This window comes from Mycetomoellerius zeteki, unplaced genomic scaffold, assembly GCF_001594055.1.
Source record: "Mycetomoellerius zeteki isolate Tzet28-1 unplaced genomic scaffold, Tzet1.0 scaffold332, whole genome shotgun sequence".
Lineage (NCBI taxonomy): Eukaryota > Metazoa > Arthropoda > Insecta > Hymenoptera > Formicidae > Mycetomoellerius > Mycetomoellerius zeteki.
In genome coordinates, this window is record NW_017257319.1 from 225,854 (window position 1) to 244,308 (window position 18,455).

The 18,455-nt window shown below is 37.6% G+C and overlaps 1 protein-coding gene across 1 annotated transcript in view; it reads left to right on the forward strand.

Annotated features, from left to right (window-relative positions):
• LOC108725275 (uncharacterized) overlaps positions 1–15,823 on the forward strand; it is a 21,637-nt gene extending 5,814 nt beyond the window's left edge. The window contains 8 exon segments of the mRNA XM_018452197.1: positions 10,418–10,763; positions 11,281–11,389; positions 11,506–11,666; positions 11,746–11,902; positions 12,022–12,530; positions 12,755–13,082; positions 13,210–13,698; positions 13,701–15,823. Coding sequence (XP_018307699.1) covers positions 10,418–10,763; positions 11,281–11,389; positions 11,506–11,666; positions 11,746–11,902; positions 12,022–12,530; positions 12,755–13,082; positions 13,210–13,698; positions 13,701–13,882 — 2,281 coding nt within the window. The 3' untranslated portion in view covers positions 13,883–15,823.
• The last annotated feature ends 2,632 nt before the right edge of the window (positions 15,824–18,455 follow it).

The window sequence follows — 18,455 nt, forward strand, 5'->3', positions numbered from 1 at the left end:
TATATATATATATATATATACACTGCACTTGACACAGATATACTCCAAGTCTTCGTGTAACATGTTTGCATCATCTAAATAAAGAAAGAATCTCGTCATTATAATTTCTAAAATCGTCTCCAAAAGAGACAATTTTATAATGTAATTATGAGACTTTTTTTTTATTCAGATGATGCAAAAACATTACACGAAGATTTGGAGTATATCTATGTCAAGTGTAATGTTTTTAGTTCCGCTAAAGCGTATTCATTTGAAAGAAGTTATTATCCGCTGCTAGAGAATTCCATTCAGGTAAAAGACGAATTTTTGCAAAGTCAAAATTTCAAAAACGTATTTAATTCTAATTCTATTTTTGATTTACATTCTTTTTAATTGTAAGCAAACTTTGCGAAAGTGCTTTCATTAAAATATACTTCTATCAAAATCAATGGAAAATTTTTTGGACAATTTCCGATGCATTTAAATTAAACCGCGTTAAAAACTGACGCCTATTTCATGCAAATAATGAGATGCCACTCAAACTTCTCGCATCTCTCGAATGGGGCTTGTCGATGAAGATGAATTGGGAAAAGGACGGCGAGACGTATCAGTGGAAAAATTCATAGCACAACAGCAGCGAATTCTCTGGGACAAAGAGAACTCCTTCCTGCATGGGTAGCTCTTGTCGACAGAAATCATGGGGATGCTCAATAAGCTTCGATGCCAGAAAACAAGAAAATATCTGCTCTGATACGCATCCTCTAATAATCGGCGGTAGCATTTAAAAGTTAATGAAAGCTGTAAATTCAAGTATTTCTGCAATTTTAAATATAGAGAGATATGTACTTATATATATTAAATATATGGATGCAGAAAGTATCTGTGAAGAAGCAATCATATTATATGCGATATAAAAGATTCATGTGAATCGTAAACATTGCAAATAATTGATGTAAAAGGTTATCGCCTCTAAACCTTTTGAATAAAAAGTATCAAAAAAGAAATGGATTTATATATAAGAAAAATTCATGAAATTTTCCGAAAAAGAAGAGGTAGTCTGAGTGAAGAAAAGCATCATAAAGGATGATTAGAGATGAGTTTAGAATGAGAACACACGAAAATATGTTGAACCAATTTACCTATACAAATGAAATTAGCCTACTAGAGTAATCAGAGAAATGGAAGTAGTTTCATTTTATACATGAAAATTAGCTAATAATAAAAGTATAGTAACGCGATTGATATCACTGCTGTTGCAGGAAAATGTACTAGAATAAGAAATGCTCTCGACAAATTTGCCCCCTCCAGATGAGATAACTCTATTTTTTCTTTACGGAAACAGAATGGAATGATGCACCGTTAAACATCCGCGAATTCTTTATCGCGATTTTCCACGTCCAAAGCACGTTTATGTCAGTAAAGAGGGATTTCAAGAAGTGGTCGACGACACGAAGGAAAAATCTACAAAGATGTAAAGACGCAGGACTACGCTGAGGCGGAGAACGTAGGGCGTCGGAGAACGTATAAGCTAACGCGAGAGGATGGGGGACATCATCTCCCTTGAGGAGGGAAACGGAGGACAGCCACAAAGAGAACGAGAGAAAGAGAGAGGAGAAAGATGAGAGAGAGAGAGAGAGAGGAGAGAGAGAGAGAGAGAGAGGAGAGCACCCCCGCGGCTCTATATAGACCAAAAGCTCTCGCGTTCGCATTGCGCTTGTGCGAGAAGCTGCCGTTGCCCGGGAAGAGACCTCCCGGCCAGCCTCAGTCTCCGGGATGCTGGGGGCGGCGATCGTGATTCTACCCCCATTCTCGTAGCGCTCCGATAACACAGCTCGACTGATTGCAGCGCGGTTCCGTTCGTTCCTCGGCGACCACTCTCGAATTAGCCCTCTTGCCTCCGTTCATCTCGCTCGGCTCGGCGCGCGCGAGTAGAGGAGCCCGGGTCTCGTTGTCTCCCTTGAAACAGGTCCACCCTCTGTTGGCGCCGCCGTTGCCGCATCCGTCCGTCTATCCCCTGTCTCCCTCTTTCTCTCCGGGGATCCTAATCCGCCCTCCTTCCCTTCTCCGCGTCCACGCTTCACACCCTTTTCCGAAGTCGGGGCGCAGTCACCGCGAGAGCCTTCAGCCAACCGCCTCTGGCAGGTGAGTCTCTCCCGTCATCTGTCGTCGCGGGTGCGTCGCGACGCTCAAAGTGGTGGTCGTTGTCGGTCAGCGGAGCGTACAGTGCACTAGGACCCTGGGAGATTCAGCCGCGCTCGTGTGTGCACGGAATTTTCCATTAGCTCGTTCAACCAAGTACGCGGGATCAGAGACCTACGTATTAGGTCTTGGGGATCTCTGCTTCCTTTCTCTCTCTGTCTCTTTGTCTCTCTTTCTCTTTCTCTCTCTTTCTCTTGTTTTTGCTCTATCTCTCTCCGCCATTCAACTGCCTCTTGCGGTATTGCTCACACATTCTTTCCAATTCGAACGTAAGCTTCAGCTTTCTGTTCTTCCGCAATTCAATTCTGCATAGGCGATTCTGCCGACGATTCACGAACTGAAACGCTACAGAGCATTCGCCTTTTCCCTCTTTCTCGCTTTCGCAGAATAGAGAAAAATTGGATGATATAACTTCAAGATTTTATTGTTATAAATGAACATAAAATATAGAAATATCAAATATATTTTATATATACATCTTATGTTATATTTAACATACACATATATCATACGTAATATATTACCGATCATATTACGCAGTACTCTAATGTCTCACGAGAAAGGGTGTGCTCCATTTCTGCGCTTCAGCAAAGAGAGCCTTAATGAGACAAAGAACCAAAGCGCAGGCGCTTCTGGGAAAGATTTAGAGATTTAAAGAGATTTAGTTAACTTGGATTATTTGAGATCATAAAAATAATTCGCGGTAGCCAATTAGTAAATACAATAGTTTAATTGAACTCGATTAATACCGAGGCGTGCACCAAAATGGCCGCACAGGTACCAGCGCTTCCGAAACACGACCACCACGTAGGGGGCACTTGAGTTCGCGCTAGGGGGTATTAGATCGATTTGTTACGAGATCGTTGAGGACCTTTTGACGATCGTCAGGAGCTCGTGAGACAAGACGAAATCCACGATGGTGGGCGGTGGCGACTGTAAGGTCGCTACCGTAGAGGTAGAGGCGGCCTCCGGAGGCGACAACACGGCGACACTTCCGGTCACCAGGCCCCTCAATCCGCAAAACTCGCCGCCGAATGCACAGGACAACGCCGAGAAGAACAACGCCGCGAACAAAGAAATGGAGCTGAAGAATGTGCGATCTACTCCGGCGAAAAAGTAAGGCGCACGCTGTAACTGAGACGAGCAAATAAAAAGATTTGTATTTAAGGATGTATCAGGTGTATAGTCTCTGCAGAAAATGACTAGAATTGCAGAAAATTTATATTTTCTGTATAAAAATGAATGTCCTATACGCGTATGAGACAATTCATTATTTATATTTAAAATTACAATTTATAGCTTAAATGAAAATTTCTCTTCATTTTATTTTAATTATTTTTTTAAAAACATCTATTTTTTATTGAAATAATTTTTGATTCATATTTTAAATCGTTAACAGATTTTTTGTACTATGTTTAAATATAATACAGAAAAATAATATTTTCATAATTTTTTTATCTCTCTCGTTAAAAAGTACGTGTAATACATCCTTAAGAATGGCCGCTCATTTGTTTTGAAGTCGCAAATGTAGCATTAATAAGTATCTATAGTAGATGAAACAGTTTTTGTACAATCCGTTTCTTTCGGAATAATTTTACGCGAAGAAGAAGATATTATATTGCAAAGCGCTTCTCTCTATCGTAAAAAAATATACATTTTTCATTCATACGAATATGTTGAATGAAGCAATTCTTTCTTTTTGAGTAAAATTGTTTCAGAAAGAATGGATGCAATTATTCTTATCATTCATTACAGTTCGCTAATTTTGATCCTGATAATTTTTCTGGAGCATTATTAAGAACTCTGAATGTTTTTCTATGCAAGAATGAAATCTAGGTCAAGTATAAACGTCATTTAGTCCAGTCGCGATGCGCATGCTAATGAAGCATAATTATTTAACGACATGTTAATTACGTGCTTGTGAATTTATAATCTTACAATCTGGCGTGACTTATAGTACGCGCAACACTGATTCTAATCAACCAAAGCATAATAAAAGCCAATTTATTCAAAACTAATATAGACTCGAATTTTTGTTTCGCGCCTTACAGCGACATGTCAAAACTTAAGAACTACTACATGAAAAGAATGATTTTGCTGAAAGATTTGCAATTTTACTGGATACAGATTTGAAAATAATTTGGTTGGACCATAAATTTTATTGGAAGCTCAAACTGATTACTGAAATCAAAATTTAAATATCAAATTCTTTGCAGCATTGCTCATTACTTTTTAGTTTTTAATGCAATTATTTTGATGGCCCAACAAAATTATTTTTAGATCTGTATGCAGCAAAATTTTAAATTCTTCAACAAAATCGTTCTTTCCGCTTAATTTCTAATTAATAAACACATAATTTTTTTTATCATTACATAAATATATTATTGCAATTAATGTTTGCAAAGAAATTAATATTTCCTGTTGTTTCTAATAGATGTTTCAACATGATATCTATAATTCTCGAAAACAAGCTATTTCGTGATGCGCAATATTAATTTCCGGCTACTTATGTTGCGTATGAAAGCGCAAATGCTTCATAACTTTACGAATAGGGAAATATCAATATATCTGTGTACACAAAAACGTTGGTCTTTGAAGCGAAATGAAAGACAACAGGCTGTTAAATAACCACAAAATGAACGTGATGCTACGCGAATAAAATAAGAATAGGTAGTGAAATGAAGGATATAAATATCAAGTATAAAAATATGTACGATAAAGAAAATTGATTGATCGTCTACGCAGAATGACACAGTATTTTAATACTGTAAATATACTTTAAATAAAATATGTGCAGTAAGATATTTTACACGTTAAAATTCACGAAAATAATCTTTCGAGGCAATTGCATTACAATAAAATTTTTATTGTTTTTGCATATTCAAATAACTTGTATTAAATTTGCTTGAATTAATCTTATTAGTCACAGAAGGATGGAAAGTGTTGGTCATGTTATCTTCGTAAAGAACATCCGGCTTGCTAGAAAATAGGTATAGTAACAGAGGGCCCGAAATGGAAACGAGATAGTCTAGTTTGGTTTGCATTTCTATTTACGACGTAGTTCATTAACCCGTATGCAGCTGGATCGCTCGTCTATCTATGTACGGCACGTATAATGCCGCTAATAAATGACAATTATTCTTCTGAAAGGTATATTGATTAAAATGTTCAGTTAAAAGAAAAAACAGAAAAAATTCCATTTTTACGAATCAAAAATCCTATAAATTATAAAATTGCAATTACTAAATTGCGTTTTATTATATTAAAACACATTGAGTTATTTACTTTCTTGCATTGCGTTTTTTTCGTATATACATATACGAAAAGAACGATTTTACTGAAGTATCTTTCAAACCGAACATTTCCCTTGAGCATTTACTAATGGTACACAAATGCAAATTGGGATTTGATATTTTTAATTGTACGTCTCTCTTGAGATTAAAACAGAAATTTCTTTAAAACCACTCTTTTCTGAGGTATAATTTTCTCACATATCCAATGATATCACTCAAATTTAATGAGACAGCATATTTAATGTAGTGAGGATAAGCCGCGGCAACTGTTCATGCGCAACTATCAGCAAATTGAAAATTTTCGTGGTACGAATTCTAGTGTACGATTCGAAGGTTAAAAATCTATAAGTAGATACAGATTTGCAAATAATTTTGTTGGTCTGTCAAATTAATTATGTGAGAAACTCAAGCATGATGAGCAATGTTGAAAAAAGTTTTGACATTCTTGTAACCAATTTGAATGTCCTATATAATTATTTTGATAGTCCAATAAAATTATTTTTGGATCTGTATCCAGCTAAACTTTTAGATTCAATGAAACTGTTTTTTTTTTTTATGTACTGTTTTAAATGTCTCAAACGTCTACTAAGAAGGAAAATATGTATCCATATCTGCATCTATATGCGTTTGTGTGTGTATATGCATATGTATGGGTAAAAGGTTTTACAGAGACGTGTCGACACAAAAACTATATAGAGCCACGGATAAATCGGACAGTTCGCGCGCTACTTTTCAATTGACTAATATTGATTTGACGACGAGTGTAACCATATGCATTTCGCGACGAAGCAATAGGTGGATCTCGGATTACACAGCCGCAGTCGCAATTGCATTAACGTGGTCTCAAGCCGATGCCACCGGCAGTCTATGCGTTGCGTCCGCCACAAAACAGTGCCGCCACAAATCTCACGCGAGCGCAATTCATCCTAAATTTAATTAACACGGAAATTGAAATTTCCATTTGTGTTGTGAAATACAGACACGATTTATATCGAGGTGCAGTGATCTGTAACAGTTTTGCAAAATTGTGTTTTGACATTGTAGTGTCGCGAAATTGTGCCGTAGTGATTTTACGAAATTCATGGTAATGCGAAAGTGTTGAACGGCTTCTGTGTATATGCAATGAAATACAGAATTTAAAATACGATTGATTCGCGCAAGCTAAAAAATTTATTTAAATTATTACAATTGTTAAAAATTCTGTCGCTCTCTCTCAGTGCAACAAGAAATCAATCGGTAAAAGAGCCTCTATAGTATAATCAAAGAGAATCGATAGAAACTCGATTATATCGCCAATCATAAAATTATTATAGTTGGCTTCTCTCGTGTTGACAGGCAAAGTAAATAGGCCGGAAATAGATGTTTGAAGAGACACGGTCTTTTGTGGGACAGATACAAGAATTTATCGATTAGAGATGTAAATATCGGTTCTCTATACAATTTATCTAACGCTTATGTAATTCTCAACCCATAATTTTATATTATTACATACAATATGCGGCATAATTGATTCTTGATTTAAACCGCGATTTCTAATATGGCCAATACGAATACTCGAACGGTGTGATTCTCAAAAAGTAATGCCGTGAAACGCTTGAAAGGATTTGAGAAAAGATAGAGCCTTGAAAGGGATTGAGGTGAGGTGAGGTTAAGCCCATAAGAGGGCGAGAAAACAGGGAGGAGCACCGGCGCCGAAAGTAGGTACTTCGAGATATCGACCAGTCAGTCTGGACCGTTCCACGTTCACGCTGTTTCCATTTTCTCGTTCGCTCCTTGTTCGCAACTGGAAAAAGGCTAGCTGCAACATTGCTTCTTTCTCGTAAAGCAAAAAAGATTGCGAGATACTTTTCTTCAATGTTACTGCCATTTTTAGTTTTAGAGAGAGCGTAATTAGCTAACTTGTCCTCAATTGCATAAAATCTGTAGTCACAAGACCCAAGATACGAGATTCAAAGATTCGATATAATCTTTCTTGTGTTGTTTCAATATTAAGAAAACATGGCCATCCCAACGTAATATTTTTTCGAACTTGTGGAGATGGCGTTTCGATGATTCAATATCGAGAGTTCGCTAATGAAGCGAATAGACCTTGATATCGAGTGACATCCAAGGCGAGAAACTCATCTATTGTCATTGAGGCATTCTATCTACCAGCCTAGTTGTGGCACACAATAGCCGCGAAGTCTGCTCGATCAATCCAATTAGGAACGGTTAGTTACACGATTCCTCATCTAATTAATATCGAGGAACTAAATTCGCGCACTGTAATTAATGCGCTTACTTGACTAAAACGCCGACATAACAGATAAATGACGTAAACAAGATATATAATAACTAAAGGGTTACTTAGATGCTTTGATCGATTTGTAACAAATTTTCTTTTAATAGAATTGTTTAAAGAATTTTAATTATAAAGAAATTTATTTAAGGAAAACTTACGAAGTGAGTTAGATTCTGATTTTAATTTTCCATCTGAAATCTGAATCTTTTTTTAGCGAAATTTCACTCTCAAATTTTTCTTCGAAATAAAATCCAATTTCTTTTTCTCAAATAATTATAATATTTATTCGGTAATGTAACAGAGATGTTAAAAAGAAACTTCGAATTTTTCTCATTTTTTGAAAGAGCCTAAAACTGTAAAAAACTTAATTGATCAAAAAAGACGGAGAGTTAATAAAATTTTATATACATATAGGTTACGTAAATAGATGAATTTAGAAAATATCAGAAATGAATATAAAGGGTAAAATCATTCTTTATAAACTTTTGCATAAAACATTTATATTGAATAATTTTTTAAATATAACAAAAAGGTTAAAGACTATTTTACTTATAAGGGATGATTTCAACCTTTAAAACCGTGTTTCCGCACCAACAAATATTTTTTAAATTCTATTTATGTAATCCATATGTATATTGCGAAGAGATTCGTTAACCTTCAATTACAACTATGAAAATTACACATAAATTCTAAAGCGTCCTGTTTGAAGTACAGAGTGCAAGTAAACCTTCGCTTCATAGCGATTTTTTATCTACAATTTAGAAACTCATAGTACTAATCTTATAGACTGTACAATTGTCAAAAAATTTTCGCTGTAAACTCAAATGATCCATTGCTGTAGCCAAGGGTTAAAATGAAAATTTGACACTCCGCGAGGTTCCCTTTATAATTAAAATTTAATTATAAAAATACACAATGTTAAAAAATAAAAAATGAGCTATATTTTCGCTGAATAAAGTCTTTAATTCGATCGTTAAAAGCAAATGATCACATGAATGTCCTCCCCTCCGTGACTCCTTGTTACCCTTTATGTAATAAATTATGACAGAAGCGACTGCTTTAAATAAAAACTGCGATTCACGCTCTCGTAAGACGGAAAATATCACCGCTTCTGCTCTAACGTGCATCCGGGGAGAAAAAAAAATCCCTGACGCGAGTGTACAGGCTCGTGTGGGACACAATAAAGTCTACACCCCAACCCATGAAATGCCACGGTGACAAAGGGCGGTTAAGCCCTTCTCGTGAACGTAGACGCATCGCATACATACGTGTCGTCGGCGGGCGGCGCGCGGGCGTCATTGCATTGCGCGGAGCGGAGTGGAGCGGAGTGGAGCGGAGCGGAGCGAGGCAAAGCGGAGCGATGCGGCCCCTCCTGCGTGCGCGCTGCGCGGCCCCGTTTTCCCGTGGAAAAGCCTCATTTCCCGCGCGATTGATTCCCAGTGAGATCGCACCGAGTTTGCGACCGGCATTATATATAGACTATCGATTGCGCCGCCTAACCTTTGAGTGAGAAAAAGAGCGTAACGAGGATGAGAAGCGCGGATAAGTACGTCCGAGATGTTCGAGCGGCAGTCATGCTCGTCGATTAAAAGCGAATGCACCAGGTCAACTGTTATTGAAGATCAACCGCTTCGCTGCGTTTCGATTAATCGTGCCACTCGAATCAAGTTCGTACCAAGATCAAACAGTGCTTGACCGAAATTAACAAAACTATTATACTAATTTTTAAAATACCATCGAGTGTCCAGATTCTGTGTTGCACAAATGTCAATTTAATTGTATTATTTTCAATTAATTAATGGTGAACGGTGTATTGCCGAATAAGCTTGTGTGTCAGTGTATTCTTTATCAAATATAGATTGCGATGTGTAATTTAAAAAAATTTTTGTTTAAATAATAGATTAAATAGTCATAATAGTTAATTGATTGCTCGATTGTTCGATTGCTCAATTGACAATTTTGTTATTACCTTTTTGATTATCAAAAAATAAGCTAGAATACGCGTATAGATTGAATAGAATATCCGGGACACGGATAGTTATATTTCGTAAAAACAATGAAAATTCAATGAGCTCGAATGTCATTATGATTGAAAGGCGAAAACAGAAATAGGACATTCGTGCGAATCGACTTGCACGATCAACGAGCACAACAATCGACGTTCATTATTTATCAAAGTAGGGCATAATGCAAGTGGCGTGTAAAAGAGCTATAATAAATAGCTAATAACAATTAAATTAATAACAACTAATTAGTTAAAAACAAAACCAATTAATGCAAAACATTTATCTAAACAATGATTGTGCAATACTAGAAGATTCTGTGTGAGCAATTGTATAAGCATTCATTTAAAAGAGAAGATAAAATCTTTAATTTTAAAAATTATCTCAGAATTTTTAATAAAAGTCATCATGGAAGTCGAAGTTGTACCTTTCGTCGATAATAAAACAGGCAGAAAGGACACCCTGCCACGACGGGGTAGCAGAGTGCAAATTGTTAAAAAAAAAGGGTAAGATCATTATTCGAACATGATATTTTTGATACGACAAAATAATCCGATGAAGTTTTTATCTGTCGATGTAACTGATTCTTACAATGTAGATTGACTATCATCTGTCAGGTGTCATATTTCGTATTATTACGTTCATATCGTTTCTGATTTCAGAACGTCGCTCTTCATCATCATGAGCTTCATCTATTCGAAGCTACTCGTAGTCGTGTGCATCGCTTACGTGATAAGCGAAGTAGTGACGCACAAACTGCCGTTGTACTATTACGAGGGATTCTTCACATACCTTTATGGCATGAGTATTCTGTTCCTGCTGTATGTCTTCTGCTTCCTCCTTCAAGAGAGCGCTTGCTGTGCGAGAGGAAGCGATACGCCGCCACCGCCTCCGAGACCACCCAAAACTGGTTGGGCCCCTAAGGAACCTAAAGACAAGAATAAGAAAAAGGATAAGAAAGAAAAGGATCAGAAGCAGGATAAGAAGAAAAAAGAAGCAACTACTCAGGTTCTCTGAAAATATTAGCTTTTCACAAGGAATCTTTAATCTTTCATGAAAAATTAAATTTAATATAAAAACATTATATAGAAAAATATATACAGCTAATTAATACAATTTTAATTATGTAATTAATATTTTATATACCATTAAAAGACTGCACAAATTATATGGAAAATTATATTATAACAGGTTACGATATATTTATCCGCAAAATATATTTTAATTAACGTGGTATCTAACAATAAGTTACGCAGATCCTTTCAACATGTGTGTTAATAACTGCTTTTTTTATTTCAAATATTTTTGCCTAATTTTTTTTAAGTCTGACAAATAATACAATTCAGTCGCTTTATCAAAAATCATAATTAATTTTAATAAAAATTTATATTTAATTATTTTTTATGATTTAATTCTTTAATCCTTTAATTTTCTAATGTAAAATTAATTAAATTCCAAATTTCTGAGATAATGTTTTTTACGAACTAATATATTTTAACTATATTATTGGCATTATTTTTTTTAGGATTCAGCCGATGTTGAAGCTGGTGTTGCTACGCGAGTCTTGCGAAAACGAAAGACTTCGCAAAATGATCATAGCCATGGAAGTTTTTTCCTCAGAATTGGTGCAATAGGTAAGTCCACAATTTTCGGTAACATTGGACAATTGTTTTTTTTTTTAACAATTCTTGCATCAATTGAATAATCGATGCAAATAATATCAATAAATTAATTAAATGTAATTTATTAGCGTTTGGACTTGGTACTATGGTATACAACGGTTTGGAATTCGGTGCGTTCTTCGAGGTGCCACCTACATCACCTTGTTATCAAATTCTACAAGGCGTTAATCCGGTGTTGCAAATGATCTTCACCTTTATGCAGATGTACTTTATCTTCATGAACTCTCGAGTACGTATTTGAAATTGTAAAACAAACTGATAAAGACGAAAGAACTTAAAAAATGCACATTATGATATTCTCTTCGCAGTTGAACATTCATCGCTTTAAAGTCATCGCTCGCTTTGGTCTGATGCACGTGGTCGCGACAAATCTCTGCGTATGGATACGCACGCTGGTTCTGGAGAGTCTCAAGGAGATCACTCAGTATCACAAAAAACTAGGCCAGTTTCAGGCTGGGATTCTCGGTTAGTAAGAGTAATCTACATTTACAGAGTTAATCAGTACCGTCGTTTTAAACCGTCGAAGCAGTGGTACGCTGAGTTCAAGTACTGGCGATTATACGCTGATGTGTTGACATTTGTAGAGAGCATCAAACTGCACTCGATGCGAAACGCAGGGGCCATATTGGGAACCGAGCCGCGCGACATGGCGCAATTGCGTGAGGCTCCTCTTATGAGGTCAACGACCGTCGCGCCGACCGTCACCAGCACGGTTGTGACAGTCGGCACTGCTCTGGGTCGCGTAATGACAACGACAGCTAGATCAATCGCGGATGCGTTCACCTCGCCGTCTGCAACATCCACCTCTGCAACCACCACTTGGACGACCCCGTCGACAACGCCGTCGACCACTACTTTCGCGTTGCCTAATCTGACGACCACCGCGGCGACAACTTTGTCCACTCTTTTGACTACGTTCACACCGTCGACCACCAGCACCACCACCACTACCACAACCACCGAGAGGATCACCACCATCCCGACTACAACGAGCACCAGCACTACCACAACTACCACGCCGTCCACTACTACGTTATGGTCGCAGATGATAGAACTACTGAACACCGCGCCACAGAGTGACATAGACAATCAAGTATGAACTATATTTTATTACATCACTATGAATAAATAGACGTGTTCAAGTTGACAAAGCTAGCCTGTTCGTCCAGCGATTGAACATAATTGGTTATTACTTATGGATTCAATCAATCACATTCAATCGCTCGACGAGCCAGCTACTTCGATTGGTTTGAACAGGACCAATATCATTAAGGCAGTGAGCGCTGAGATTAAAGTTTTTCTTCCTCTTTCTTTTAGGTACCGCAGATCTTTGATATGAGCAATTTGACAAATAGCAGTGATTACTGGAGTCCGAACTTAGGTATTTACGCGGAAGCCTTAACGGAGGATGGCACGGTATCCAATTCGTGCGGACGCGTCAATATCATGGGAACCATCGTCCAGGACGCGGCGCCATATCTATTTCCATTCATAATCGAGTACAGTTTGATTGGAGCAGCAGTGATCTACGTCATGTGGAAGCATATCGGCCGACATCCGCGTTGGCCTCATCTGGCAGAGGCTGATCTTGAACGTCGTTTGGAGGCTATGCTATCACGAAGAGCTGTCGTTCTTGCTCATGCAGGTAGTTTTCATATCATAATCTTTTTTATTTCGAATATACTAGGTCAAATTTTTCTGTATCTTGTTAGAAATAAGAACATAATTTTCTATTTGTTCGAGAATCGAGTTGTCATAAAAGATATTATCAGGTCACACTAGAGTCGACTGCGTTGGAGCAAGCAAAGGTCTCTTCTTCGGTCTGCTTCTTCTGGTTGGTTCCCTGATATGCCTGATACTGTTCTTCGTGCTGATCCATCACCCGGAGTTCGGATTGCTCGCGATTTATCTCGCTGATGTGTCTCACTGCATCCTCATGGCGTTATCTATCATCGCCATAATCATCGGCTTCATTCGCGTGCAGAGCCTCAAGTTCAAGGCAGAAGAGCAAAGCGACCTCAATGACATCCTCCTACGCGTCTCCGCTTTTGGTCTCTTCGTCTACGCCGTCTTCAGTGTGATCGCTGGTTCCCTAGCGGCCTTCACGCACGAGCCGAATCTGCTGGTGATGGTGACGGGATTGCTTTCGGTCGCTCAGGTGGTCCTTCAGATGCTCTTCATCGCTGATGTGTCGCGCAGGCGAGTTCACCTGCCGGAACACGATCGCAGCAAGCCCGGCAGACAGGTGGTTACTTTCCTGCTATGATCTACACTTTCGAGACCCAGAAGGTTATCGCCAATCCGGTGCAGCTTGATTTCTACGGATTCCTCGCTTGGGCTATTGTGCAGAGGGTCACCTTGCCACTGTGCATCTTCCACAGGTTCCACAGCGCCGTGACGCTGGCCGAGATCTGGAAGACTAGCTACAAGGCGCGTCTGGAGTAGACGAGCGGGGAGTCCCGTCATAGTCAATCGTCCGGAGTGATCGTCGGTTGGAACGAAAGAGCGAGCACAAGCAGGTCAGGATGCTCGACGACCTCGATCACATACATCGATTTCAGGTCTCGAAAAAAAGGTGAAGATTGAGGAAAGAAAGAGAGAAAGAGAGAGAGAGAGAGAGAGAGAGAGAGAGAGAGAGGGGAAGAGTGAAAGATCGATTGAGAAGGTCGACGGACGGAAAAATTGCAAAATGACGGATCAGCCGAAATAAACGAACATATACAGCGTGTTTAATACGCTTGTTGCACGAAGAAATCTTCGGATGATATCCAAGTCGTTGATAATTGTTAAACAGTTCCAAGAATTCAAGTTGGAAATTGAAGATATATCTCGTTGAGAAACCCTTTATCGACATCTGAAGAGGCACTTCAGTGATACAATCAAGGTCGATCTAACATCCTCGAAGAGGAGCTTTCGCGTAAAGTGGAGCTAGATATGATCGTGCCGAATCACAAAAAATTACTATTTCTTTGTCTCCTGTTTTGTGTACGTTGTATTTCTTCTCTTCTTTTTTTTTTTACGTTGTTAGCATTGATTAATAGAGACAACAGGGGGAAGGACGGATTAATGACATCTGGACGATCGACAAATATCTTGTCAATCAGGCTTTCGCCAATCTCAGCGTAAACGAAGCACAAAACAACAAAAATATTAGCGCGTACGCATTTCCCTTCACCGCGTTTCTCACCTTACACGATCTCTATATACTGCCACTAAATTTTCTACTTTTATATGTATAACGTTATATGTACCGTATATGTACCCTCGCCCCATTGCGCATTATCAAGAGCATTGTAGACAATTCGGTTCACTCGCGGGGATTTAAATTGTTCGATATATTTCCTGGAATTTTTCTTATTTCATTCATTATGGATATGTCGGATCGCTGTGATATACTTTTGTGAAAACTTGAGTCGGCGTTGGCGGCGAATCTCCTTCTATTCGTACGTTAACGTATCTTTAAGTAAATACTTAAATATTTTTATAAGTCATCGATATTTAGCGGATGAGATTAGCCTCTAAGTTCATCGTGTTTAGTTTACGCTCTCCGATATACGTATATTTTACGAGACGTTAATTAATTTGGTATCAGAATTCGTCGTATCAAATTAGCTGACCGTCGAAGCAAACGGCTTCGTTTCCGTATTTTATTGAAATAATTTCACGATCGTAAAAGATAGTATGAGCGGAGCTCTTAGATTTATTCATCAATACACACAACGTGTGACATAATCATCGCAAATGAAACGAGCGAAATGGTCGTGGTTGCATTTTTCGCGGTCGAAGTTTAACTGCAGAAATTTCAAAAGAGGCTCGACGAAGAAGAGGATATAATTTCGCGGCGTTGTTTGCTTAACGAAAGCAAATCGAACGACGTTTCAGTCTCGCGAAAGATCCTCTTGTTCTCGAAACGCTTCATTCAAATCGCGAGTGCTTCCTCGCATTCAAGAGCGTGCAATTAACGAGAGATTCGTCCCTTCAAAAGGGACATTTGCAAATGCAAGATCTCCATCGTTGTTTCCCGTTGCGTGCCGCAGAGTACAAAATTGTTTTTGAAATTTTACGAATCCCTTTATCGACACTTTTTGAATATTCGTTCACTTTGAATGAACACGCCAACGACATCGTGTACCTTTGTCGTATCTTCATCGCGAGCAGTTGGCACACGGAGAGACGCACATTTAAACAACAACGTTGTACGAAGAGTCAATGAGGAAGGAAACCCGTGTTCGAAGCCAACACGAGCGATAGTGTATAGAGAATATTTTGTTTCAGACTCACCGAGTACTCCGAATGAATGGCATATACTCGAAAAGCTTTCACGAACGTAAGCGGAAGTTACGCTCTATGATGCAGATTGCAGATTGTGTGACTAAAACGTACGTAAGAGCAGCGTGAAGGAAGTCATTGATGACTTTTGCGTTAAAAAAGGCTTATTTTCGGCGAAAAGCGATTCGTACGTATTTGTTCTTTCAACTAATTATTCTGACAGACGGTACGATTTTTAAACGTCAAAGATTTCCATTATGAATGGCTTAATTCTTTGAGGGGCGACGGTGCAGCTTGTGTACTTCACGTATAAGTCACAGTATAATGTATTAGGTGCCACGACATTTGTGCGTTTCTATGTTGGTGCGATGTGGTTTAATTTGTGAACTACAGTGCCTAAGTTTCGCTCTAGTACTGCTTCTCTCTTTCGGAGATCCTGCACAAAATACGCTGACTTTCTCAGCCCCTGAAAGAGTTAAGAGAGAGAATTTCTGGGGGAGGGGGGGGGATAGAAAAGAAATGAAGACTATAATCGGTTCACGTGAATAGAGGAGCTCGCACACTACAAATGCAAAATGTAAGAGATAATTATTCTCATCATTATTGATTAGTGTTTAAGCCTATCTCGAAGAGATATCGATCTTTCGCATTTACTTCGCTATTGATATCGTATGTAGATCGTTGAGAAAAGATAACGTTCATCGTATAGAGACTATACTTTGTGAATTCCTCCACAATCCTTGTGAAAATACTCCCTTCTCCTGAGAAATATAAAGCACACATTAAATTTTATTTAATAAAATTTATAAATACGTAAATTTTATTAAGTAAAACTTTCCCGTGCAATGAGAAAACAATAATACACAAGACACATGCTCGAAATCTTGACAGAAATCATAATTATACACCAGTCGACGTCTTTAGCTTTTGAATTTTAATTATTAGAAATAATATAAATAATAAGAAACGCGCTCTCTCCGTGCGCGAAATATGAGAGAAATATTGTTGCACCACAAGCTTACAGTCGATTAAACGTAATTATAATCCAAAGACGATATTAAAAAGTAAACACAATACAAATATATATAGATATAAATATAAATATAAATATATATATATATATTATGAAGACTTGTACTAATTTTGATGTACGCAACTGCAGTTGAAGTGTTGCGTGCGACATGTAAATAATAATTACTCTTTCGTCAGCAAATTATTTATTCAGCAGAGTGTCTATGAAACGAATGTCATTACATTGTCAACAGAGTGATTCAACAAATTTTTAATATTTTTTTAACTGCTATTTTAATTATATATACAAAGTTACTGAAAGTATATAAGCTGATTTTCTAGAATTATACGTGTGGCAAAAAGTACACAATATGCATTTTAACTTATTGTTAGAAAAAATGTATATATCAGTACAAAGATTATAACGTTTGTGAACTTCTATAAATCAAAACAACACTCGTGCATGTCTCATATTTCAGTCATTATTTAATTAGAAAATTAGATTTAATTAGAAGAAAGTAGACGAATCAGCTTGTATGCGCAATAATCTATATTAATTATAGCTAAATTAATGTATTTTAATGTGTGTTTTAAATTAATGTTTTAAAATTGTGTGTACTAAGTTGTTAATTAATTATAAAAACACGTCGTCACAAACTCTGTGAGAGGTAAATTTTAATTATTTGTAGAGATTTTTGAAAGCCTTTTCGTTTCGTCAACACTCTGCACAATTACGTCACAGAAGGGACAAAACCACGGCGACAGCATAACGAGAGATTTCATTGCGAAAATTAAATTAATTAACAAGGCACTGCCACACCGGACCAACAAAGCCGAAACGAATGATAGAAGGGATTCTAAGAAGGACAGAGGAAAGATACGCGCAAATGCAGAAAGAGAACCAGCAATCCTTAATTGATGATTTTCCGTAAAGAGAAAAGCTATAAAGAAGATATATATGAAACCGAAACCCTTCCACGTTTAAAAAATGTGAACGAGTGCGTAGTTCCAATATACGTATGCGTGATTGAAGAGTGAGAGAAGAGAGAGAGAGCGCGAGAGAGAGTGTGTGTGTGAGAAAAAGGTAGACGGAAGGAAGAAGAACGGAAGAACACGTGAAACGTTTTTCTTCGGCAAACAACGTCTTTGTATACTTTAACCCGTGTTGTAAGGAGAAAAACCCACGATTCTCTTGTATATGTACATCAATATCTCGATAGTAGCCGTAAGCCTAACTAGTGAGTCGCGGATTTGCGATAGGGCCAACGAAATGAATGCAATTGAGATTCGCTGATTTAATTGCAAATTGTGCGATGGTGTTAATTTACTTCTTTTTGCGTTTATTTACATTCATAGAGTTATTCGTGCAAATTCGCACAAACGCTATTTTATTTATTATATATGTTTTTATTTATATGTAAATCGCGTATATTTATCACACGATAACTGATGACATTATAAATTTAATAAATCTATAAATCTAATATATACTAATCGACATTGTGCAAGCAACCGAGATTTTCTTTCATAGCGCGCGTGCGATTTTATTTCAATTATGTTTTATATTTACTGAGAATGCGTTTCGTTTCACGCATAATGCGCATGATGTATCACTTTCTCCTTTTTTAATATTCAGTGAACAATTAGGATAAAATGATACATTACGAGCATCATGCGTGAAGTGGAACGCACTTTGAGCTGCATAGTACATTTGCAGCAACTTTGGTATATACTTTTA